Below are 24955 nucleotides of genomic sequence, written 5' to 3' on the forward strand. Positions count from 1 at the left end.
TTGTTGATTTTATCAATAAAATCTAGAGCACTTTTGACATTTCCTTTCCAGATAATAAAAATATTGTCGATAAACCGGAACCAGTGCTGTACATGGTTCTCATATTCTGCGGTGTGTGTGCGTTTGAGGACCTGATCCTCCCACCAGCCTTCGTGAAGACACGCATAGCTGAGAGAGAAGCAGGCCCCCATAGCAACGCCCCTCTTTTGCACATACATGTCATTATTAAAGACAAAGAAGTTGTTGTTCAAACACCAGTTAATCAATTCCATCAGTAACTTATTATGATTGTAACATTCCGCTGATCTGGTTTCCGGAAATCCTTTCACAGCTCTCAGACCATCTTTATGTTGGATGCTAGTGTATAGCAATTCGATATCCAATGCTATAAATAGAAAGTCCTCCGCCCATTTCACTTTTTGTAATTTGGTCAAAAAATCACAGGTGTCCTTAATGTATGTTGGCAGTTTTTTGACAAAGCTCTGCAGGAAGTAATCAACATATTCATATATATATATTTCACATCAACGTTTTTCCCATTCAAGATAGGCACAGCCGCAGGTAGGTACAGATACTGTTTTTATTCATGTAGTGCAGCAAATTCGGTGAACAGCTGTCAATAAATCATAACTGCCTGACGCGTTTCATGCTAACAAAGCACTTCCTCAGAGGCACTAGAGTCCATTACCAGTGTGCAATATCAGCGTTCTTTTTTTATTATTTTCACCTTCCCCAGAGGGCGTCGGCTCTCGCTGAGCCTCGCTGAGGTTGATGGTCCGTGTAGTATCAGAAGTATTCCTCCAGTGAGTCGCTGACACGCGGTAACTGCTTACGACATTACAGCCACAGTGGGTTTGGAGAAAGTTCCACTCAAACTGAGTTGCATAGTCTTACTTGAGTGGGACTTTCTCCAAACCCACTTGTGTGTTGTAGATCTCTTCCGAGACATTCATTTGAAGTTAGCCTCCTTATTCAGGAACACGAGTTAGACATTCTGTTTTTAACAGAAACATGGCTCATGCAAGGCTCAGAAGCGGATATAGTGAACGCCCTTCCTCCTGGTTTCCTAATCCATACCCAGGACCGACCGATGGGTCGAGGGGGAGGTGTTGCTATTCTGTATAAGAACTCGTTGGTATGCAGAGCCAAAAAAGGTGAGGTGGAGGATTGTGAGAGCTGTAAGTTTTCCTTCCAAATCTCACCTACTGTGGCGATGTCTGGGTTATTAGTCTATCGTCCCCCAGGAAGTAATGGTAACTTTATGGAGACGGTAATGGTTCTTGCCACTTCTGCGACAAACTTCATTACTTTGGGAGACTTTAATCTTCATTTCGACGACCAGGAAGACCGGTCGGCGACAGCCCTTCAATGTGACTTGAAAACCTGTGAGGTTAACCTTATAAACCTGGAGGCTACCCATAATAAGGGTCACCTACTGGATCCTATTTTTACTAACATTACCACTATGAAAGCAGCCTCCCCGATCCCTCTTCCATGGACGGACCATTTTATGATCCCCTTTGCCTGGCAAACCGAGCCGGAGAGTACCCCTTCCATTAGTGTCTGTGCACCTGAAAGACCCTGGGCCAGGCTGACTGTGGAAAATCTGTCACGCAGTCTGGAGGCCTCACGCCCTTCACTAGCGAAGGACCCAGTACTAGCGGAAGCAGATTTCTGCAAATGGATGTCTAAAACACTCGACTCCGTTCTCCCTTTAAGATCGGCAGGAATGAGGGAGAAAAGATCGTGCTCCGCTCCGTGGTACACGCCAGAGCTGAGGGCTATGCGGAGGGCTTGTAAAAAACTAGAACGTGCCTGGAGGAAGAACTGGGAAGTAGCTTGTAAGACCGAATACCGAGTGGCGATAAGGAATTACAAGCTCACCATTCGGTGCGCCAAAACCCAATTCTTGGAGGAGAGAATCAGCAATGCCTCCAACTCCTCCAGAGAAACATTTCTAGTGGTCAAGGAGCTCTTGAGGGTCCCCACACCACCTGCCTCCACGGATAATCTGGAAGAAAAATGCAATGATCTAGCAGAGTACTTCCACACTAAAATTGAAAAATTATTGATTACCCTGCCCCAAATTAACATAAGAGCTGAGCCCTTCGAGGATGAGGGAAGACCCCTGAAGACCTTGGAGTCTTTTGGACCAGTCACTGAGGACGAAGCTCTTAAAGTCTTAGTGTCTATTAAGAGTGGCTCTCACCGGGATGTATTCCCCATGAGGATTCTCAAACTGGTTGCCCCTTCCATTGTGGTACCTATCACTGAGGTAATCAATGCCTCGTTAGGTGCCGGTGTGGTCCCACCCAATTGGAAGGGTGCAATAGTAAAAGCCCTCCTAAAAAAACGAGCCTAGACCCCCTTGACATGGCGAACTACAGGCCCATCTCGCTACTTCCGGGACTCAGTAAAATCACGGAAAAATTGGTTAATTTCCAGCTATCCAACTTCCTTGAGTCCAACGGTGTGCTGAGAAGTTCCCAAACAGGCTTCTGCCCGGGTCAAGGCACTGACACCGCCTTGCTGGCAGTCGCGGAAGAGGCACGTTGCATTTTGGATTCAGGGGGATCAGTGGCAGTGATCCTCCTGGACTTTAGTGCAGCGTTCGACACTGTTAACCATCGAGTGTTACTTCAACGACTGTCAGATGCCGGAGTGAGGGGGACAGCGCTGAAATGGCTCAGGTCATTCCTCAGCGAACGGACCTTTCAGGTCTGGGAAGGGGGCGCACGATCGGCATCCACCCACCTCCATTGTGGAGTGCCCCAGGGCTCCTCCCTGAGCCCCACATTATTCAATGTGTACATGGCCCCCTTGGAGGATGTGGTGGCTCCATTTAACATCAAAATCGTGAGCTATGGGAGGAGGAGCTTCGCGGGCAACCAAGATGGCCGCGTAAGCTCGGAGCTCCGCGGACCCTCCGACCCTCCGCAATAATCCTGAACGAAATCCTGTTCCACTTCGGTGGATTCTGCTTGCTGACGAGTCACTGACGCGGGAGCCACTTTCCGCCTCTGAATCGGTGGTTCCTACGCTGAGTTACGTCGAGTGGGACTCCGTGCCAGTGATGCGCCATTGTCTCCCTGATCTCCGCCACTCCGCACGACTGGAATGCGTAGTGCTTGGTGGTGATCACTAAGGGCGGAGTGCCTGTGACTGCGGTGTTTGCTATCATTGGCCTAGCCTTGACATCTGGCTTCATCTGCTGCTCTTGGTATACTTGGATTGGACTCGGGTGGTGTGCCCCTTTGTTCTCGTTGGACCCAACATGGCGGGCAAAGGAGAACCCGACAGGACGTCGAACAAAGGCGTCCGCGGCAAATCTCAAACACAACTGAACAGAATTGAGCGATATGTTCAGCCACGCACTTCACCTGCTGCGGGTGCCTCCACTAAAGACCTTCCTTTGTCGGGATCGCCCGATGGGTCCGAGCCCACCCTCAGCGACATTATGGGTGCCATCGCTGGCATAAGGTCCGAATTGCAGAAGCAGCACGAAGTCTTAACTCACAAGGTGGACACTTTGGCAGTGGATCTCACCCTTATCAGGGCCGACCTGGGTAAAACTAATGACCGTGTGAAATCACTGGACATCAAAACCTCTAGCCTCACCACTGACGTCTCGGACCTGCAGACGGAGGTCCGGACTTTGCGGTTAACTTCTGAACATTTCTCCAGGAGACTGGAGGATTTTGAGGGACGTGCCAGGCGGCAGAATGTCCGAATCATTGGTGTCCCGGAAGGCTCGGAGGAAGTGGCGGCGGACCTATTTGTTGAGGACCTGATACAGAACCATTTAGCTCCCTCCGGGCTGAGTAATTTCTTCTCGGTGGAGCGCGCTCACCGGGTACCGGGCGGCCCGCCGAAGTCGGGGGTGGCGCCAAGACCCATCATTGCTAGGCTCCTCAACTTCAGAGACCGTGACGCTATCTTGCAAGCGTCTAGAAGGCATGGACCGCTCAAGTTTCTGAACTCTGAGGTACATTTATATCCGGATTTTACCAGGGCGGTTCAGCGGCAGCGCCAGAGCTATGCGGGAGTGAAGCGGCGATTGAGGGACTTGGGCCTAAAATACTCGATGATGTTCCCTGCTAAGCTTCGGATTGAACATGATGGTCATGCCCTGTTCTTTGACGTCCCGGACAACGTTAGCGACTGGCTGGACACTTTGCCGCAACGCAGGGAAGACCACGACAAACACAGTGGGGGCGCGACTGGTGGTTCTGATCACTGAGACTTGGCTCTACTACTAGAACTTTGGCGGTTGGTGGTCCTGCAATATGTGACTATCGTTACTTTATTGAATTGGCTTTGAAGATCTCCTATTGTTTCAGGGAGGGTGGCGGGAGGTGTCCGTGGAGATTCCTCACTCCTTTTGGGGCTTTTTGTAGACTAGTTAATGGGGCGACAGGCACACTGCTGGTTGGGGGGGCTCTTTAGTCTGATGCAGGGGTGCAGGGTGGTGGGTGGGCGTGGGCAAGTTACTTCGTTTGTTAATTCTTTCTTCCTTCTTTCTCTTAGGCAATGGGTTGTGTATATTGTTGCTTTTCTCTGGCTGCTATGGGTTGTTGGGGCGGGGTGGGGCGGACGACACGATGATGGGGGGTAGGAAATTAAAAGTAATCAGTTGGAATGTTAATGGGCTGGGTGACCGTATCAAGAGAGGGGTTGTGCTTCAGCTGCTTAAGCGCCACATGCCTGACGTCGTCCTTCTACAGGAAACGCACTTGTTTGGTAACTCATGCAAAGCGCTCAATCGCAAAGGTTACAAAATGGTGGCCCACTCGGGGTTCTCCTCGGGCTCTCGGGGGGGCGGGTGTTCTTGTACGTACGTCCCTTCCGTTTGAGATTGACGTCACCATGATTGATGATAGAGGGCGCTACGCTGCAGTGGCAGGGAGATGGGAAGGGCGTGCCCTCACTCTACTTTCGGTTTACGTCCCCCCAGGCCTACAGGCCAGTACTTTCCGAGACCTTGGTGGCGCCATTTTAACTCTGCCTGCTGGCTTGCTGATTGTGGGGGGTGACTTCAACTCAGTCTGCTCTGGCTCCTTGGACTGACATCCGCCTAGAGATCTTCATAGTTCCCAACTGTGGTTGCCTTCGTTCCTAGAGTCCATGGGCTTAGTGGATAGTTGGCGGCTTTTGCACCCCACGCTTTGCCATTTCTCCTTCCTTTCCGGTGCACATGGTAGTCTTTCTCGTATAGACTACGTTCTCACCTTAGCTGCACACGCGCCTGCTGTGTCTGAGGCCCGGTTTCTGGCGCGGGGCATTTCCGACCATTCTCCGCTATGGGTCTCTTTCGATTTTGACGTCATCTTGTCGGATCGACCAGCGGCGGTTAATCCGTGGTATTTCAGAAATCCTAAAACTCGCGTTCTCCTGGCCAAGGCCATCGACCTTTATTTCTCTGAAAATGAGGGCTCGGTTAGGTCGGCCGGGACCTTGTGGGAGGCATTTAAGACTGTTTTGAGGGGCGAGGCCTTCGCTTTGATAGCTGAGGCCCGTAGAATCAGAGATGCAGACCTGCTACTCATTGAGGAGGAGGTTCTGAGTCTGGATTCCCAGCTGGGGCCCGAACCTGACCCCGCTCTCCTGCACGTGCTTTCCCTCAAACAGTCGGAATACCGAGATCTTGCCACGAATGCCACCCTGACCTTGGCTAAGCAACAACAGGGTCGTATTTATGATGTTGGGGACAAGGCTGGGAAGCTGCTGGCCTGGTTGGACAGGAGGGAGATGGCTAGCCGAGTCGTACCCGAGATTCTGGGAGACGACGGGGTTGCTGTCACCTACCCCAGTGCCATTGCCGAGTCTTTTGCTGACTATTTCCAGGGTGTCTACAACTCTACTTCAGATTACTCCGAGGGTGACTCGACAGCGCTTCTCACGACGGTTGACCTTCCCTGTCTCTCTGACGAGGACCGCGACGACCTGGATAGAGACATATCTACCGACGAGATCGCACTCGCGATCCGCTCGTTGCGGTCTGGTAAGGCATCTGGTCCCAACGGCATCCCGGTCGAACTATATAAGATACGACCTGACGTGGTTTCCCCGTTTTTGCGTACTATGTTTTTGGAAGCGCGCGACGCCGGCATTCTTCCCCTTGACCAGAGGCTGGCCACCATTGTGGTCATCCACAAGGAAGGGAAGCCGAGAGACATGTGTCGATCCTATCGTCCCATCTCTCTCCTGAATGTTGAGCCTAAGGTTCTTGCCAAGCTGCTTGCCAATCGACTGATTGGAGTGATTGGCGACCTAGTGCATCCTGACCAGTCGGGCTTTATTCCTCACCGCAACACTGCCCTCAACCTGCGTAGACTCCACGGCGTCCTGGCTAGGGCCCATACCCTTGATGAACCGGCAGTCCTCGCCTCTCTTGATGCCACAATGGCCTTTGACTCTCTGGAGTGGAACTACCTCTGGGCAGTGCTGGCGAAGCTCGGTTTTGGTCCGGTGTTCGTGGGTTGGGTGAAACTTCTCTACGCTAGCCCACTGGCTAATGTTTCAGTGAACGGCCGTCTATCGACGTCCTTTGCCCTTCACAGGGGTACCAGACAGGGTTGTCCTTTGTCGCCTCTCCTGTTTGCCCTGGCTCTTGAACCGCTCGTGGCCATGTTGCGCGCGTACCCTGATCTGCATGGTATCACCTGGGCCCCAGGCTTCGAGGACAGGATCTCCCTGTACGCCGATGATATCCTGCTCTACCTGACTTCCCCCTGCAAGTCCCTTATCGTGGCTTGTGATGTCCTCAGACATTTTGGAAGATACTCTGGCCTAGTCATCAACTGGGCCAAGTCCTCCCTGTACGTCCTGAAGGGGGACACGCCGCGCCTCCCTAGAGGCTGCAATATCCAGGTAGCAGTGCAGGGTTTCAAGTACTTGGGGATTTACATCTCTGGGAGTTCGAAAGCACGGTATGACCACAACTTACTCCCTCCACTTCAGCGTCTCCGGCGTGATGTGGATAGCTGGCGAAAGCTTCCGCTCTCCCTGCTTGGCCGTGCGGCATTATTTAAGATGATGTCCTTGCCCAGGTTTCTCTATGCCTTGCAGAAAACCCAAGATCCGGTTCCGGCCCGCTACTTCAGGGAGATTGAGAGTCTTCAACGAGCCTTGCTCTGGGATGGTCGCCCCCGCGTCGCTGTCACGAAGCTCACGCTTCCGTGGTACGACGGGGACATAGCTCTGCCGGACGTACGAAGGTATTACTGGGCCTCCCAGCTCACGGCTCTTAATCACGGTTTTTACGGCCCGGTGAACAGCCCCGGCTACGCCATGGACAGATGGCTTCTGGGTGGAGGTAACTACTATCGGGCCCTGTATTCGAGATCCTTAGATCGGCGGATGTCGGGTCCGACAAAGACGGCGGTTAGCATCTGGCGGGTAATTACCAAGGCGCAGGGATGGCGGGGCAGGCTGACCAGATTCACCCCTCTGTATGACTCCGATATTTTGGGCAGGCTATGGCACACCAAGGGTTTCGACAAATGGGACCTCATAGGCATCTCTAGGGTGGACGACATGGTCTCTAAGGGTGTAATCAAGACCTTTCCTCAGTTGCAGGCTGAATACCAGTTGGGCGGCTCGGACTTCTTCCGATACGCCCAGCTGAGGCACGCGCTGCTCTCGGCCATGCCGCCGGAGGGAGCGATTCCAGAGAGCTCTCCGTTGGAGGACAGAGTGTTGGACGGCCATACGCCTGATAGCGCCATCTCACTGTCATATAAAAAGCTAATCAATGTCCGCACCGACCTTCTCCTTGGAGTGCGTGATCAGTGGGTGGAAGATGGCCTGGAGATCGATGATGAGGATTGGCAGAGTGCAGTGTCCTCCCCTAAGGAGGTTGCCATCTCTTCTCGTCTTCGGCTGGTGCAATTTAAGATCTTGCACAGGGTGTATGTGACGGGCCCCCGGCTTGTACGAATGGGATACTCGCCCGACGGTCTTTGTCGTCGTGGCTGTGGTGCCCTCGCTACCTTCCTGCACATTTTATGGGAATGCCCCGTCATAGCCTCCTATTGGAGAAGGATACACGGTATTATGAGTGAAGTGACTGGAGTGGCGACAACGGCGGAGGCTCGAAGGTGTCTCCTTAACATTTGGGAACCGTCTGATCATAACACGGCACAGACCCAATGGGTGACCCTAGGCAATATGGTGGCCAAGCGGGACATTGCTCAGAAATGGGGGGCCTCCACAGCTCCCCTTGTGGTACAATGGAAAGCCAACATGGATATGTGTATGTTCCGAGAGAAGACGGCCTATGTTGCTAGGGGTAGGCCCGAAAATGGAGTAAAGTGTGGGGAGCTTGGAATGCTTACCGGGGTGATGTATGCCTGCCGCCTGAGCCTGTTTCTCTGGATGTACATACGTCGCCGTAGCCTGTGACGCCAACTGTGACACGTTACCTGATTGATCCTGTTTTTCCTCCTCCCACCTACTATCCTTCACTCTCCTGTATCAATGATTCGATGTCTACTCTCCCCTACCTGCTACCTATACCCTGCGGTATTCTCTACCCCATTGCCACTCTTCGGCGCCACTTGGCGTTTCCTTTCTTTTGTTTTCTTTCTTCATTATAAAAAGTTAAAAACAACCTGCATTGTTCTGATGTACCTGTTTTTGCACTATTGCGCTCCTGCTTCACCATGCTGCCTTGCCTCCGGGATGTTGGGCTGAATAGCTGTGTGCTCTTTCAAAATAAAGGTTTTAAAAATTTTTTTTTTTTTAAAAAATCGTGAGCTATGCCGATGACACCCAGCTGGTGTTTGCCCTCTCCCAGGCCACGGAAAATCCCCAGGTGCTACATTCCTGCCTATCCAAAGTCCACACCTGCATGGGGGAATCAGCACTAAAGCTGAACGGTTCAAAGACCGAGATAATGCTGATGGGGATGAAAAGTCCCTCACCCCCCGGTCTGCCTGGCCTAGCTGCCTGGGATCCCCCCCCCCAAACCCAAGGCTGAGATCAAGAGCCTTGGTATTTGGTTGAAGCAAGATCTTTCCTTCAGGACCCAGGCTACCAAACTGGCTGGTGTCTGTTTCGGCCTTCTCCGATCGGTGCGCAAAGTGCTGCCTCTGCTTCCATTTCTATCTCGGAAGCTTTTGATCCAGGGCCTGATTATATCTAGATTAGATTTCATTAATGCAATCTATCTGGGTACCCCCGAGATCACTCTGAACAAACTACAGCAAGTTCAGAATGCGGCGGCACGAATGCTCCACAACATCCCTATGTCACGTTCGGCCAAACCTGCATTGAGGGCGCTGCATTGGTTGCCAGTGCGAGAAAGGGTGAAATTTAAATCTCTCTGCCTTGCACATAAAATCTTGCAAGGCAAAGGCCCTCCTGCCCTTCAAAAGCTGGTGACCCCATATAAGGCAAGTAGAACACTACGCTCAGACCAACAACACTTACTCATGATCCCCAGGGTCAAAAAGGCCCGCTCAGGAGGGAGGAGATTCTCCGTAAAGGTTGCAACCCTCTGGAACTCACTCCCCCTAGGTTTGCGCTCGGAGCTATGCCTTTTGCGTTTTTGTAAACAACTGAAAACTTTTCTCTTTTGCTAAACCGTTGTGCCTCTCTCTCTCTCTTAATCTGTTACTCTTTTTGGTGAAGCGCTGGGATGCTCTAGGGTAACCACGCGCTATACAAAACTGTTTTAATAATAATAATAATAAGTGTGTGTGTATATATATATATCTATATATAGATATATATATCTATATATATATCTATATATATATCTATATATATATATATATATATATATATATATATATATATATATATATATATATATATATATATAGATATATATATATATATATATCCAAAAACAAAGCACCCACAATTGAAAGCGCCACGCATCGTCGTGCTGTCATGCTTTTATTTTGCTGGGTTACAGAGTGGCAAACTAGCTTGTCACAGCTCAATTTCACCAAGGTCCATACGCATTTCGGGCATGGAGCCGCCCTTGTTCACTGGCTTGGTTTCTCACATGTTGTGGCAGCAGTTCATTTACGTTGCACGTGGTAAGTTTAAGTATCCCGCCCCATGGGCGTCTGCGGAGTGCATTCTGGTTCTTATAGTTCCAATATTAAACTTCAATCCACATTGGGTGCCACAATGTCATGTATCAAGCGATTCTTTCACCACAGTGGGCTGCTGTAACTTGCCTGTCCGCAGCTCTGTCTCGTATCTCCCACACAAACGGAGCACGACGGTTCAGACGCACTGTGTAAGTCATGGCGCTGGACCCGCAGTGTATGCAGAGGGGCGCTTTCGCGACCTGGATGGGCCACAATATATCTAAAAACAAAGCACCCACAATTGAAAGCGCCACACATCGTCGTGTTGTCATCCTTTTATTTTGCTGGGTTACAGAGCGGCAAACTAGCTTGTCACAGCTCAATTTCACCAAGGTCCCTACGCGTTTCAGGCGTGGAGCCGCCCTTGTTCACAGGCTTGGTTTCTCACATGTTGTGGCAGCAGTTCATTTACGTTGCACGTAGTATGTTTAAGTATCCCACCACATGGGCGTCTGCGAAGTGCATTCTGGTTCTTATAGTTCTAATATTAAAATTCAATCCACATTGGGTGCCAGAATGTCATGTATCAAGCGATTCTTTCACCACAGTGGGCTGCTGTAACTTGCCTGTCCGCAGCTCTGTCTCGTATCTACCACACAAACGGAGCACGACGTTCCAGACGCGCCATGTAAGTCATGGCGCTGGACTTGCAGTGTAAGCAGTGGGGCGCTTTCGCGACCTGGATGGGCCTCAATATATTCAAAAACGAAGCACCCACAATTGAAAGCACCATACATTGTCGTGTTGTCATCCTTTTATTTTGCTGGGTTACAGAGCGGCAAACTAGCTTGTCACAGCTCAATTTCACCAAGGTCCATACGCGTTTCAGGCGTGGAGCCACCCTTGTTCACAGGCTTGGTTTCTCACATGTTGTGGCAGCAGTTCATTTACGTTGCACGTAGTATGTTTAAGTATTCCACCACATGGGCGTCTGCGAAGTGCAGTCTGGTTCTTATAGTTCTAATATTAAAATTCAATCCACATTGGGTGCCAGAATGTCATGTATCAAGCTATTCTTTCACCACAGTGGGCTGCTGTAACTTGCCTGTCCGCAGCTCTGTCTCGTATCTACCACACAAACGGAGCACGACGTTCCAGACGCGCCGTGTAAGTCATGGCGCTGGACTTGCAGTGTAAGCAGTGGGGCGCTTTCGCGACCTGGATGGGCCTCAATATATTCAAAAACGAAGCACCCACAATTGAAAGCACCACACATCGTCGTGTTGACATCCTTTTATTTTGCTGGGTTACAGAGCGGCAAACTAGCTTATCACAGCTCAATTTCACCAAGGTCCATACGCGTTTCGGGCATGGAGCCGCCCTTGTTCACTGGCTTGGTTTCTCACATGTTGTGGCAGCAGTTCATTTACGTTGCACGTGGAGATACGTGGATGGATTCCACCTAAACTCACAAGCGTGCGCACTATGGCACAATGACACTTTGAAACTAAGACCTCTACCTCACTCCTAGCCCGACTCCTTCCCATTATCCCCCCTGATTGGAAGGGTGCATGGCTTAAACTACTGTGCTCACTATTACAAGACTATGTAACTTCCCAGCCTCTAGCGTTATACAACGCGAGAAGACCTCTACTGCACCTTGTGGCATCCTGTTTACTACTGCTATAATATGTGTTTTCCTCTGTACAAAGTGTTTTAAAGCGCTCCGATACCTTCGGGTCTTGCTAGCGTTATATAATACTCCTTAATAAAATAAATAAATACTATTCTGGAGGTCGGTGCTAGACTACTTTCAAAAGGTTACTGGGTGGACACTGCCTCTCTCAGTTAAGCAGATACTTCTGGGACTCCCCCCTAGACCTAAAGGAAAAAAACTTACACAGAAATTTCTCCAGTTGGGGCTGGTACTGGCCAAACAGAGAATTGCAATTAGGTGGATGAGCTCGGCAACCCCTACTGTGGAGAGTTGGGCCAAAGACTTACGGGAATGGGCTACAGCGGACCTAATCCGCATGAGGCAAGTTAGAATGTTGGAAGATGACGCTAGGCCTTGGTATATCATGGCCACAGAGGTTCCTATGAGAGAGGTCCTCACCTCGCAAAAGATGGCGGGCACTCAAACTGACCATACTGGCTCAGGAGTTGTAGTACCGTCTGGGGGTACCTGAAGTCTGAGAATTTAGTAGACACACCACAATTGCGAGTCGTAGTCGACTTATAGTACATGGTATGGGGGAGTTTCCTTCATGTGACCGTGAGGGGGGGCGCTGTTGAGAGTTAACTGTTATGATATATTTCCTTGAGACAACTATGTTTATGTTGGGACACGGTAATATGTTACATTAATAAAAGGTTTCAGCTGTGGACACCTCCTATCCTTGAAAGGAATGTAAAGGCCTTTTTGGGCTAATCACCTGCGATGTGCATTTATTGTCATGATTTTATTGTGATTCTGGACGACCAATAAATATAATAAAAACTTTTTTTTTTAATTTAAAAAAATACCCGAGAAGGGTCAGTAGACAGTCCTTTCACTGAGAGAAAGAAAAACATTTAGTCACAGTACAAATCACAAAACACCATATGCTGCAATGACTGCTTAACGTGATACACCAAGGACAGGGACTGTAGTCCACTGCCTACTTCGAGGGCATGTTTAGTCCATCCCTCCAGATCACAGAAAAGGCCCTGGACCTCGCATTGTCATGTGCAGGGATAGGCCTTTATCCCCTTCACTGCGGGATGTTTTCCCCCCAGCTGTGCGGGGGGAGGGGGGCCTAGCGATGCGCCGCTGTGCTTGTGACAAGCTCGGCTCGTCATGAGGCACAGTGCAGCTGCACTCATGACGAGCGGAGCTCGTCACAACCACACCCGTTTTGGAACGTTCAGCACAGCGGGGGAAATTATCCCCGTGTGTGAACGTTCCAACGGTCATGACGAGCTGAGCTCGTCATGAGTGCAGCTCAACCGTGCCTCATATCAGCATGGAAGAGGTTATGGACATGCTAGATTAGTGTGATGCGAGTGGCAAACCAAAAGTCAGGATACCAGTTTCACATGCAGTCCGGCACTCAGAGCAAGGGGACACCTCAGTTTACAATGCAGTCAGGCCCCAACAGCATGTTAACATGCATTTGTACTGCACATACAATTGTGAGCACGGCAGAGTATTCTAAACAGCACCAAAACCATATTCATGCAAACACTGCAGCCTCAACTGCACGGTAAAGGGATGAGAAAATCTGTCCTTTGAAGTAGCAACGTGGAAATATGCTGCACTAAATAAAACTCTAAAATATAAATACATGATGCTGATTTATAAATATGGGGTTAGAGTAGTCAAGAATAAATAGGAGAATAAACCAGTGAAGGTCTGAAAGCAAAAAATGATGGTATCTCTGAGGGCCCCTTTCGGGTGCAATGTTTCAGCAGAGGGGGTGATGTTTGCATAACTGGCCACTTTCACCCCGAGGAGAACATCATTCTGGATTCATGACAGCAGACGTGTCTGCTCAATTTGTGAATAGAGAGTTATGAAGATAGAAATGGCTTGCATGTCAATAGCTCTAAAGATAATTTCAAGTGCCTTCAGATCAATCGTTTAAGGTTCTGGGGTCAAGGGAAGATCATGGAACGTGGGGGAGATTCTGACATTAGTCAGTTTAAAGAGATAGGAGAACTGGAAGGGGTGGATCTATCTGCACTAATGAGTGACTAGTTGCTTGATTTATGACAGGTGCTTTACAACACTTTACATTAAGGAAGTCTGTTAGCACATAGATGTTTGTTGCTTACAGAGGGAAAACACTTTTGGCGCATGAACATTGATGGGCTTTAATTATTGATATGAATTTTTGGAAGTAGTGCACTAGGTTTAAGAGGGGAGGAGTTTTTGGGCATATGCATTAGGTGAATTTTTACCTCCACATGTTTTTCTCAGCAATGGTTATGGTGTGCATGGAGGCATATTAATGGATAAAAGACTGTGGGGCATATTACCAAGAATAAACGATAATTATCGTTATGCTTGGTTAGCGGCTATTATTTTAACGCCGTGCATCGCCTATTTTTATCGCTTAGGAGCCTTGCTATTATCAAGGTTTATCTCCTAATCGATAAAAATCGGCCGAAATGCATGAATATCGCTGAAAAGTCAGCGATATTCATGCATTACCGAGCTAATGCTCTTAGCCATGTTATCCACCTACCATTGGATAACATGGCTAAGAACTGCTCTGGCCAGGCGTTAGCTTGTGGAGATCTTAGCGTGAATATTTCCAAAAGTTGGTAATAGGAGATAGCGATGTTAGCGACTGTTTCCAGTCGCTAACATCTTGCCACGCCCACCTTGCATGTCATTAGCGATAAAGATCGCTGACATGCAGAGCAGGCCCCAAGATGCTCGCTATCTCCTACTAGCTGTTGCTAACTGGTGTTAGGGACAGCTGGTAATAGGGCGATGAAATTATCGCCGCTTTAGCGGGAAAAATTCCTGCTAAAGCGGCGGTAAGGCCCTTGGTAATATGCTCCTGTGTTCACTTTAAGGAAATGTAACCCTGTTCGAGAAACAAGAGAGGCCAAGTTTAAGTATATATTTTTTATGTGAGTTATTTATTTTTTAAGCTATTTAATGCTCAACTTCTAATCAGTGAGGGCTACGTTTAGCCTCTAAAACCATATGTCTCGAAACTCATTTTTCAGCCTGTCAGGCACTTGATGATAGTTAGTTTGTTTTCTGGAGAGCTCCAATTAAAAATATTGAACTAACCCAGCGCTGAGTTAACCACATCGGGTACGGCAGTGCCTGATGTGATGAGAGATTAAAGGAATGTTCTTTACTATCCATGAAAGGAGATAGAGCAGGTGGTTCCTCCATGTTAAGGTATTTGTCTAAAAAGTCCCCAGACTTCTTAATTTATCCAACTGAGATATGGATGTTGCAAAAATTAAGGATAAATAAAAAATAAAGTGTTTATAATTTAAGTGTTCCTGCAAGTCAAATTTTTGTTTCAATCAGCTGATGTTCAGCAGTAAATGAATCTCTTGTATATAATCAAATAGTTTAACATATTAGTTTGGCGATCAATCTTTACCATAATCTGTGTATCATCAGGTCATGACAGATAATCCAGCTGCCCTCAACGAATGACTGAAAGAAGTGATTTATAAGCTTGGTGAGAGCGGAAACCTATTGTACCGCTTCACAAGTCTAGCCAAGGGTAAGAGAAGATGACCTAAATATCCATTGTTGCACCGCACGAAATGAGAAAAGCGATTCACATTCCACTATTCAAACTCAAAAAAGATGGTTATGGCAAATAAGGGTTACAAGCTGGCGCGAAGGGCCTCATTTCGAATGGCGGTGAGACCACCACAGACAGCCCGTCATTGGTGGTCCCACCACCATCGATAGAAGTGGTCCGACCACCGGATTATGATCCGATGGTCTGAGGCATCGGTCGTAGGGACAGACCGCTGTTTTTCCGACGGACTCAAGGAGCCAGTCGATGTGTTCTGCAGACATTACATCTCAGTCCCACCAAAAGAGGCTTGCATAGACACTTTACATTAAATAGATGAATTAAGTTTTTTAATTTAACTTTTCTGTTTTGATTTCCCCTTTTTTGTGATCTTTTTTTTGCACCTGCTTGTTCTCTTTCTTCAGTCTGTCCCTGGCGCCGGGAAACCCATTGTGGGTAGCTGAGCGCAATACAAATTCAATAAAATAAAATAAAATAAATAAATAAGTTTCCAAATGACTCTTCATATGAGGCACTGTTTCCATTTCCGATTCATTGCCAGCACCAGGTGACACTAGGAGGAAACATCTAGAACTACGCGAAACTTGAAACAGGAACAGGAGCGTCACAACGGGAAGCAGCAGACACAGAAGGCTGGGGCCGGATCTGGGGGTCACTCTTTGTGAGAGCTTTAAGGGCTGGGTTTGGGGGAGTAGTTAAGGAATGGACCGTTTTTAGGGCTCAGGGTGGGGGTGCAGGTTGGGGGTTTGTACTTTAGTGCTCAGGGCGGGGGTGCACGTAGGTGGTTTGTAATTTAGGGTTCAGGGCAGGGGCAGGTAGGGGGTTTGTAATTTAGGGCTAAGGGCAGTGGGCAGTTAGGGGGTTTGTAATTTTGGGCTAAGGGTGGGGGGCAGGTAGGGGTTTTGTAATTTAGGGCTTAGGGCAGGTTGAGGGGAGGTCGGAGTAGTGGCGAACTTAGCCACGCAAACACCCTTGCCATTCATGCCTTTACCACAAAATTGTGTTGTAAAAAGGCATGCATGGTAAAGGAATGCATAGTTAAGTCGCAGTAATGGTTCAGGCTTCGTGGTAGAAGCACGCATGGTTGAGCTTTGCGTGCCTCTATCATACAACCAACACTAGGTCCCAACCTGACATGAGCATATGGGACGAATGGGACAAAGAGGGAGGCTAGGTCCCATCCTGGTATGAGCATATAGATATGAAGGGAGCTCTGACCAAGGCTGGTTCTAACTATGGAACACAAATACAGTGGCTCAAAGTGAAACAGTAGAAGGGAGCGGCTTATGCTGGGCAAAGTTTATAGGGAATGACAGGAGCAGCACATAGTTCCGATGAAAGGAATTAAAAAGTGTTTAACATGAAGCTCGTTATTACTGCACGAGGTAGTAGTAAAAAGGCTTTACCTCTGAAGGATAGAATGAGGAAAACAAAAATAAAACAAAACTTGAAATTTTTAAATAAGATACCTTAAAGTCTTCATCGATCAAGAAGTCACAGCCAATGAGGTCAAAGAATCCCATCTTACATTCAAGTTTGCTCTTCACAGCCATGAAGCAGTGGAACATGATCTGCTGCATTCGCTTCTGCAGAGGACAGAAGGGAAGAATTAGAAGACGGCATAGTCATACATGGCTAACAGTCAATTTGGAGGCCCGGGCATGGGCAAAGGGTCATGTAGGCACCGGGGGTCAGCATCATGTAGGGACAATGAGTCATGGGTTCAATAGGAAGCGACTCATTTTTACAATGGCCTTTTTAGGAGGGTACCGCCAGCCTGGTCAATTTGGAAATAGAGACCTGATTATCGCACTCAGCAAGCAAGCCAAGTAGAGCACTTCAACAATTTTGCATTACAAAAAAACTAAGACTATTAATAAGGCCATTCATTGGGTCATGAGACAACTTAAACAGACTAGGGGCAACTTAGTCAAGCAAGACTATTTAACCAGTCTGTAAATCTCAATCAAATAGAACAACTCATCTAGTATGGGCAGCTGAACTAAATATGCAACTGAACAACCACACAAGGCGATTAAACCAAAATGAACTAACAAACTTAAAAAGCATCATAACTAGTGTGAGCAACTAAACCAAACATGGCAAGCCATCTAGTCTGGGTAGCTCCACCTAAAGGAACAAGTCACTCTGCACCTAAACCAAGCATGCCAAGTCACCAGCATGGGTAACGAAACCAAAAGGGACAGCTTATCCTGACTAAGTGTTCGAGTGAAATGAGACAACTAGCCTGCCTAGGCATCTGCACCTCACGAGACAACTCAACCAGCTGAAGTAACTGAAGTACAGAACACCAAGAGCACCAGTCACCTAGCGCTGGCAACTGAAATACACTGGCCAATGCAATCAGCCTACACAACTGAAAGAAACAGAACTACTAACCTAGCCTTGGAAATTGAGACAAACAGAAAAGCTTGACTGTCCTGTTCAGCACTTCAAAATGGGACATATCTTGTGGCCTGAGCAACTGAAACCAACGGGACAATTCAGCCCATGTGGGAAAAAGAAACTAACTGGCAAATTCGACTTGTCTATACAACTGAACATAACAAAACAACTCAACCAGACTAAGGGGTTTATTAAGAGTTGGGCGGGCAGAGTAGTCCACCACAAATGTGGGAGTTTTTACCAAACTCCCAGTTTGCCCGCTCTATTTAGAGTCAGGTGAACCAACATGTCTCCACGGAGAAGCTCTCTGCTGGCTCCACTGGAGGAAACCTTAGATAGCCCCAAGGACATAATTTGTCTAAGTGCCTCACTTTTCCGATGCACTTTTGTCCTGTATGGGACGATCAGGAAAATCATGATTGTCCCAAGCAGGAAAGCAAAACAAGCATTGGAAATGCAATAGGGCTCGCATTAGGAAAGTTTGAGCTATTGGTCTTATAATTGATTTTTTTTTATTTATGTGTTTTTATTTTAAATAGCTAAATTAATAGCTTTGTCATTTACAATGCCAATAGTTATAACTTTCGCAAATGTGACACCTATAGCATTTGTAATGCAACATGTTTTGTATTTACGTGACTTAGATGTATTGATAATACAAATAACAATGGCTTTTAATTTTAAATAATTAATACTTAAATAATTTATTTAATTTGTAATGGCAATAGCTTAAACTTTTGTAAATAACTTTTGTGAAGTTTATGTTCAGTGTTTTTTATTGTGACAAAAATCCAAGAATAGAAGTGAAATATTAACATCTTTTTGTGATTTGTAATAAAGCGTGAAAGCTTGAAAACAGCTTGAAACATTGAAAGAACATATTTGAACCAGTGATGCTGTGGTTGCGCTGAGTGATGCTGTGGTTGCACTGAGTGATGCTGTAGTTGCGCTGAGTGATGCTGTGGTTGCGCTGAGTGATGCTGTGGTGGTGCTGAGTGATGCTGTGGTCGTGCTGAGTGGTGTGTGCATCGGTGGAGCTTAGTGGGTGCATTGGTGGAGCTGTTTGGTGGGTGCATTGGTGGAGCTTAGTTGGAGCATCGGTGGAGCTGTGTGGTGGGTGCATCGGTGGAGCTGTGTGGTTGGTGCCTCGGCGGAGCTGTGTGGTGGGTGCATCAGCGGAGCTGTGTGGTGGGTGCATCGGCGGAGCTGTGTGGTGGGTGCATCGGCAGAGCTGTGTGGTGGGTGCATCGGTGGAGCTGTGTGGTGGGTGCTTCAGTGGAGCTGGGTGGTGGGTGCATCTGTGGAGCTGTGTGGTGGGTGCATCTGTGGAGCTGTGTGGTGGGTGCATCTGTGGAGCTGTGTGGTGGGTGCCTCGGTGGAGCTGTGTGCTGGGTGCATCGGTGGAGCTTTGTGGTGGGTGCCTTGGTGAAGCTGTATGGTGGGTGCCTCGGTGGAGCTGTGTGGTGGGTGCATCGGTGGAGCTGTGTGGTGGGTGCATAGGTGGAGCTGTGTGGTGGGTGCATCGGTGGAGCTGGGTGCATTGGTGGAGCTGTGTCGGTGGAGCTGTGGGGTGGCTGCATCGGTGGAGCTGTGTGGTGGGTGCATCGGTGGAGCTGTGTGGTGGGTGCCTCGGTGGAGCTGTGTGGTGGGTGCATTGGTGGAGCTGTGTGGTGGGTGCATCGGTGGAGCTGTGTCGGTGGAGCTGTGTGGTGGGTGCATCGGTGGAGCTGGGTGGTGGGTGCATTGGTGGAGCTGTGTGGTGGGTGCAGTGGTGGAGCTGTGTTGTGGGTGCATCGGTGGAGCTGTGTGGTGGGTGCCTCAGTGGAGCTCTGTGGTGTGTGCATCGGTGAAGCTGTATGGTGGGTGCATCGGTAGAGCTTAGTGGGTGCATTGGTGGTGCTTAGTTGGAGCATCGGTGGAGCTGTGTGGTGAGTGCATAGGTGGAGCTCTGTGGTGGGTGCATCAGTGGAGCTGTGTGGTGGGTGCATCGGTGGAGCTGTGTCGGTGGAGCTGGTGGTGGGTGCATCGGTGGAGCTGGGTGGTGGGTGCATCGGTGGAGCTGTGTAGGTGGAGCTGTGAGGTGGGTGCATCGGTGAAGCTGGGTGGTGGGTGCATCAGTGGAGCTGAGTGGTGGGTGCATCGGTGGAGCTGTGTGGTGGGGGCATCGGTGGAGCTTAGTGGGTGCATTGGTGGAGCTGTGTGGTGGGTGCATCGGTGGAGCTTAGTTGGTGCATCAATGGAGCTGTGTGTTAGGTGCATCGGTGGAGCTGTGTGGTGGGTGCCTTGGCGGAGCTGTGTGGTGGGTGCATCAGTGGAGCTGTGTCAGTGGAGCTGTGTGGTGGGTGCATCGGTGGAGCTGGGTGGTGGGTGCATCGGTGGAGCTGTGTAGGTGGAGCTGTGTGGTGGGTGCATCAGTGGAGCTGGATGGTGGGTGCATCAGTGGAGCTGTGTGGTGGGTGTATCGGTGGAGCTGTGTGGTGGGTGCATCGGTGGAGCTTAGTGGGTGTATTGGTGGAGCTGTGTGGTGGGTGCATCGGTGGAGCTTAGTTGGTGCATCAGTGGAGCTGTGTGGTGGGTGATTCGGTGGAGCTTTGTGGTGGGTGCCTCGGCGGAGCTGTGTGGTGGGTGCCTCGGCAGAGCTGTGTGGTGGGTGCCTCTGCAGAGCTTTGTGGTGGGTCCATTGGCGGAGCTGTGTGGTGGGTGCATCGGTGGAGCTGTGTGGTGGGTGCTTCTGTGGAGCTGTGTGGTGGGTGCTTCTGTGGAGCTGTGTGGTGGATGCATCTGTGGAGCTGTGTGGTGGGTGTATCTGTGGAGCTATGTGGTGGGTGACTTGGTGGAGCTGTGTGGTGGGTGCATCGGTGGAGTTGTATAGTGGGTGCCTCGGTGGAGCTGTGTGGTAAGTGCATCGGTGGAGCTGTGTGGTGGGTGCATCAGTGGAGCTGTGTGGTGGGTGCATCAGTGGAGCTGTGTGGTGGGTGCCTCGGTGGAGCTGTGTAGTGGGTGCATCGGTGGAGCTGTGTGGTGGGTGCATCGGTGGAGCTGTGTAGGTGGAGCTGTGTGGTGGGTGCATCAGTGGAGCTGTGTCGGTGGAGCAGTGTGGTGGGTGCATCGGTGGAGCTGGGTGGTGGGTGCATCGGTGGAGCTGTGTCGGTGGAGCTGTGTGGTGGCTGCATCAGTGGAGCTGTGTGGTGGGTGCATAAGTGGAGCTGTGTGGTGGGTGCATAAGTGGAGCTGTGTGGTGGGTGCCTCGGTGGAGCTGTGTGGTGGGTGCATCGGTGGAGCTGTGTGGTGGGTGCATCGGTGGAGCTGTGTAGGTGGAGCTGTGTGGTGGGTGCATCAGTGGAGCTGTGTGGTGGGTGCTTCAGTGGAGCTGTGTGGTGGGTGCATCGGTGGAGCTGTGTGGTGGGTGCATTGGTGGAGCTGTGTAGGTGGAGCTGTGTGGTGGGTGCATCGGTGGAGCTGTGTGGTGGGTGCTTCAGTGGAGCTGTGTGGTGGGTGCATCTGTGGAGCTGTGTGGTGGGTGCATCTGTGGAGCTGTGTGGTGGGTGCATCTGTGGAGCTGTGTGGTGGGTGCCTCGGTGGAGCTGGGTGCATCGGTGGAGCTTTGTGGTGGGTGCCTTGGTGAAGCTGTATGGTGGGTGCCTCGGTGGAGCTGTGTGGTGGGTGCATCGGTGGAGCTGTGTGGTGGGTGCATAGGTGGAGCTGTGTCGGTGGAGCTGTGTGGTGGGTGCATCAGTGGAGCTGGGTGCATTGGTGGAGCTGTGTTGGTGGAGCTGTGTGGTGGCTGCATCGGTGGAGCTGTGTGGTGGGTGCATCGGTGGAGCTGTGTGGTTGGTGCCTCGGTGGAGCTGTGTGGTGGGTGCATTGGTGGAGCTGTGTGGTGGGTGCATCCGTGGAGCTGTGTCGGTGGAGCTGTGTGGCGGGTGCATCGGTGGAGCTGGGTGGTGGGTGCATTGGTGGAGCTGTGTGGTGGGTGCAGTGGTGGAGCTGTGTTGTGGGTGCATCGGTGGAGCTGTGTGGTGGGTGCCTCAATGGAGCTCTGTGGTGTGTGCATCGGTGAAGCTGTATGGTGGGTGCATCGGTAGAGCTTAGTGGGTGCATTGGTGGTGCTTAGTTGGAGCATCGGTGGAGCTGTGTGGTGAGTGCATCGGTGGAGCTCTGTGGTGGGTGCATCAGTGGAGCTGTGTGGTGGGTGCATCAGTGGAGCTGTGTCGGTGGAGCTGGTGGTGGGTGCATCGGTGGAGCTGGGTGGTGGGTGCATCGGTGGAGCTGTGTAGGTGGAGCTGTGAGGTGGGTGCATCGGTGGAGCTGGGTGGTGGGTGCATCAGTGGAGCTGTGTGGCGGGTGCATCGGTGGAGCTGTGTGGTGGGTGCATCGGTGGAGCTTAGTGGGTGCATTGGTGGAGCTGTGTGGTGGGTGCATCGGTGGAGCTTAGTGGGTGCATTGGTGGAGCTGTGTGGTGGGTGCATCGGTGGAGCTTAGTTGGTGCATCAATGGAGCTGTGTGTTGGGTGCATCGGTGGAGCTGTGTGGTGGGTGCCTTGGCGGAGCTGTGTGGTGGGTGCATCAGTGGAGCTGTGTCAGTGGAGCTGTGTGGTGGGTGCATCGGTGGAGCTGGGTGGTGGGTGCATCGGTGGAGCTGTGTAGGTGGAGCTGTGTGGTGGGTGCATCAGTGGAGCTGGGTGGTGGGTGCATCAGTGGAGCTGTGTGGTGGGTGTATCGGTGGAGCTGTGTGGTGGGTGCATCGGTGGAGCTTAGTGGGTGTATTGGTGGAGCTGTGTGGTGGGTGCATCGGTGGAGCTTAGTTGGTGCATCAGTGGAGCTGTGTGGTGGGTGCATCGGTGGAGCTTTGTGGTGGGTGCCTCGGCGGAGCTGTGTGGTGGGTGGCTCAGCAGAGCTGTGTGGTGGGTGCCTCTGCAGAGCTTTGTGGTGGGTCCATTGGCGGAGCTGTGTGGTGGGTGCATCGGTGGAGCTGTGTGGTGGGTGCTTCTGTGGAGCTGTGTGGTGGGTGCTTCTGTGGAGCTGTGTGGTGGATGCATCTGTGGAGCTGTGTGGTGGGTGACTTGGTGGAGCTGTGTGGTGGGTGCATCGGTGGAGCTTTGTGGTGGGTGCATCGGTGGAGTTGTATAGTGGGTGCCTCGGTGGAGCTGTGTGGTAAGTGCATCAGTGGAGCTGTGTGGTGGGTGCATCAGTGGAGCTGTGTGGTGGGTGCATCGGTGGAGCTGTGTAGGTGGAGCTGTGTGGTGGGTGCATCAGTGGAGCTGTGTCGGTGGAGCTGTGTGGTGGGTGCATCGGTGGAGCTGGGTGGTGGGTGCATCGGTGGAGCTGTGTCGGTGGAGCTGTGTGGTGGCTGCATCGGTGGAGCTGTGTGGTGGGTGCATAAGTGGAGCTGTGTGGTGGGTGCATAAGTGGAGCTGTGTGGTGGGTGCCTCGGTGGAGCTGTGTGGTGGGTGCATCGGTGGAGCTGTGTGGTGGGTGCATCGGTGGAGCTGTGTAGGTGGAGCTGTGTGGTGGGTGCATCGGTGGAGCTGTGTGGTGGGTGCATTGGTGGAGCTGTGTGGTGGGTGCCTCGGTGGAACTGTGCAGTGGGTGCATCGGTGGAGGTGTGTGGTGGGTGCATCGGTGGAGCTGTGTGGTGGGTGCATAGGTGGAGCTGTGTGCATTGGTGGAGCTGTGTGGTGGGTGCATCGGTGGAGCTGTGTGGTGGGTGCCTCAGTGGAGCTCTGTGGTGGGAGCATCGGTGAAGCTGTGTGGTGGGTGCATCGGTGGAGCTTAGTGGGTGCATTGGTGGAGCTGTGTGGTGGGTGCATTGGTGGAGCTTAGTTGGAGCATCGGTGGAGCTGTGTGGTGGGTGCATCGGTGGTGCTGGGTGGTGGGTGCATCAGTAGAGCTGTGTGGTGGGTGCATCGGTGGAGCTGGGTGGTAGGTGCATCTGGGGAGCTGTGTGGTTGGTGCATCTGTGGAGCTGTGTGGTGGGTGCCTCGGTGGAGCTGTGTCTTGGGTGCATCAGTGGAGCTGTGTGGTGGGGTCATCTGTGGAGCTCTGTGGTGGGTGCATCAGTGGAGCTGTGTGGTGGGTGCATCAGTGGAGCTGTGTTGGTGGAGCTGTGTGGTGGTTGCATCAGTGGAGCTGTGTGGTGGGTGCATCGGTGGAGCTGTGTGGTGGGTGCATCGGTGGAGCTGTGTGGTGGGTGCATCGGTGGAGCTGTGTGGTGGGTGCATCGGTGGAGCTGTGTGGTGGGTGCATCGGTGGAGCTTTGTGGTGGGTGCATCTGTGGAGCTGTGTGGTGGGTGCCTCTGTGGAGCTGAGTGGTTGGTGCCTCGGCGGAGCTGTGTGGTGGGTGCATCGGTGGAGCTGTGTGGTTGGTGCCTCGGCGGAGCTGTGTGGTGGGTGCATCAGCGGAGCTGTGTGGTGGGTGCATCGGCGGAGCTGTGTGGTGGGTGCATCGGCAGAGCTGTGTGGTGGGTGCATCGGTGGAGCTGTGTGGTGGGTGCTTCGGTGGAGCTGTGTGGTGGGTGCATCAGTGGAGCTGTGTGGTGGGTGCATCTGTGGAGCTGTGTGGTGGGTGCATCTGTGGAGCTGTGTGGTGGGTGCCTCGGTGGAGCTGTGTGCTGGGTGCATCGGTGGAGCTTTGTGGTGGGTGCCTTGGTGGAGCTGTATGGTGGGTGCCTCGGTGGGGCTGTGTGGTGGGTGCATCGGTGGAGCTGTGTGGTGGGTGCATAGGTGGAGCTGTGTCGATGGAGCTGTGTGGTGGGTGCATCAGTGGAGCTGGGTGCATTGGTGGAGCTGTGTCGGTGGAGCTGTGTGGTGGCTGCATCGGTGGAGCTGTGTGGTGGGTGCATCGGTGGAGCTGTGTGGTGGGTGCCTCGGTGGAGCCGTGTGGTGGGTGCATTGGTGGAGCTGTGTGGTGGGTGCATCGTTGGAGCTGTGTCGGTGGAGCTGAGTGGTGGGTGCATCGGTGGAGCTAGGTGGTGGGTGCATTGGTGGAGCTGTGTGGTGGGTGCAGTGGTGGAGCTGTGTGGTGGGTGCATCGGTGGAGCTGTGTGGTGGGTGCCTCAGTGGAGCTCTGTGGTGTGTGCATTGGTGAAGCTGTATGGTGGGTGCATCGGTAGAGCTTAGTGGGTGCATTGGTGGTGCTTAGTTGGAGCATCGGTGGAGCTGTGTGGTGAGTGCATCGGTGGAGCTCTGTGGTGGGTGCATCAGTGGAGCTGTGTGGTGGGTG

At 51.2% G+C, this 24955-nt stretch overlaps 1 protein-coding gene across 1 annotated transcript in view; it reads right to left on the minus strand.

The window, feature by feature from the left end:
- The window catches only part of TTLL10 (tubulin tyrosine ligase like 10), a 172908-nt gene that overhangs the window by 14497 nt on the left and 133456 nt on the right, over positions 1–24955 (minus strand). Inside the window, exon 9 of the mRNA XM_086952019.1 lies at positions 16798–16914. Within this exon, the coding sequence (XP_086808145.1) occupies positions 16798–16914 (117 nt within the window). The remainder of the gene's footprint in view (positions 1–16797; positions 16915–24955) is intronic.

The sequence above is a fragment of the Lissotriton vulgaris genome, unplaced genomic scaffold, assembly GCF_964263255.1.
Source record: "Lissotriton vulgaris unplaced genomic scaffold, aLisVul1.2 SCAFFOLD_1368, whole genome shotgun sequence".
Lineage (NCBI taxonomy): Eukaryota > Metazoa > Chordata > Amphibia > Caudata > Salamandridae > Lissotriton > Lissotriton vulgaris.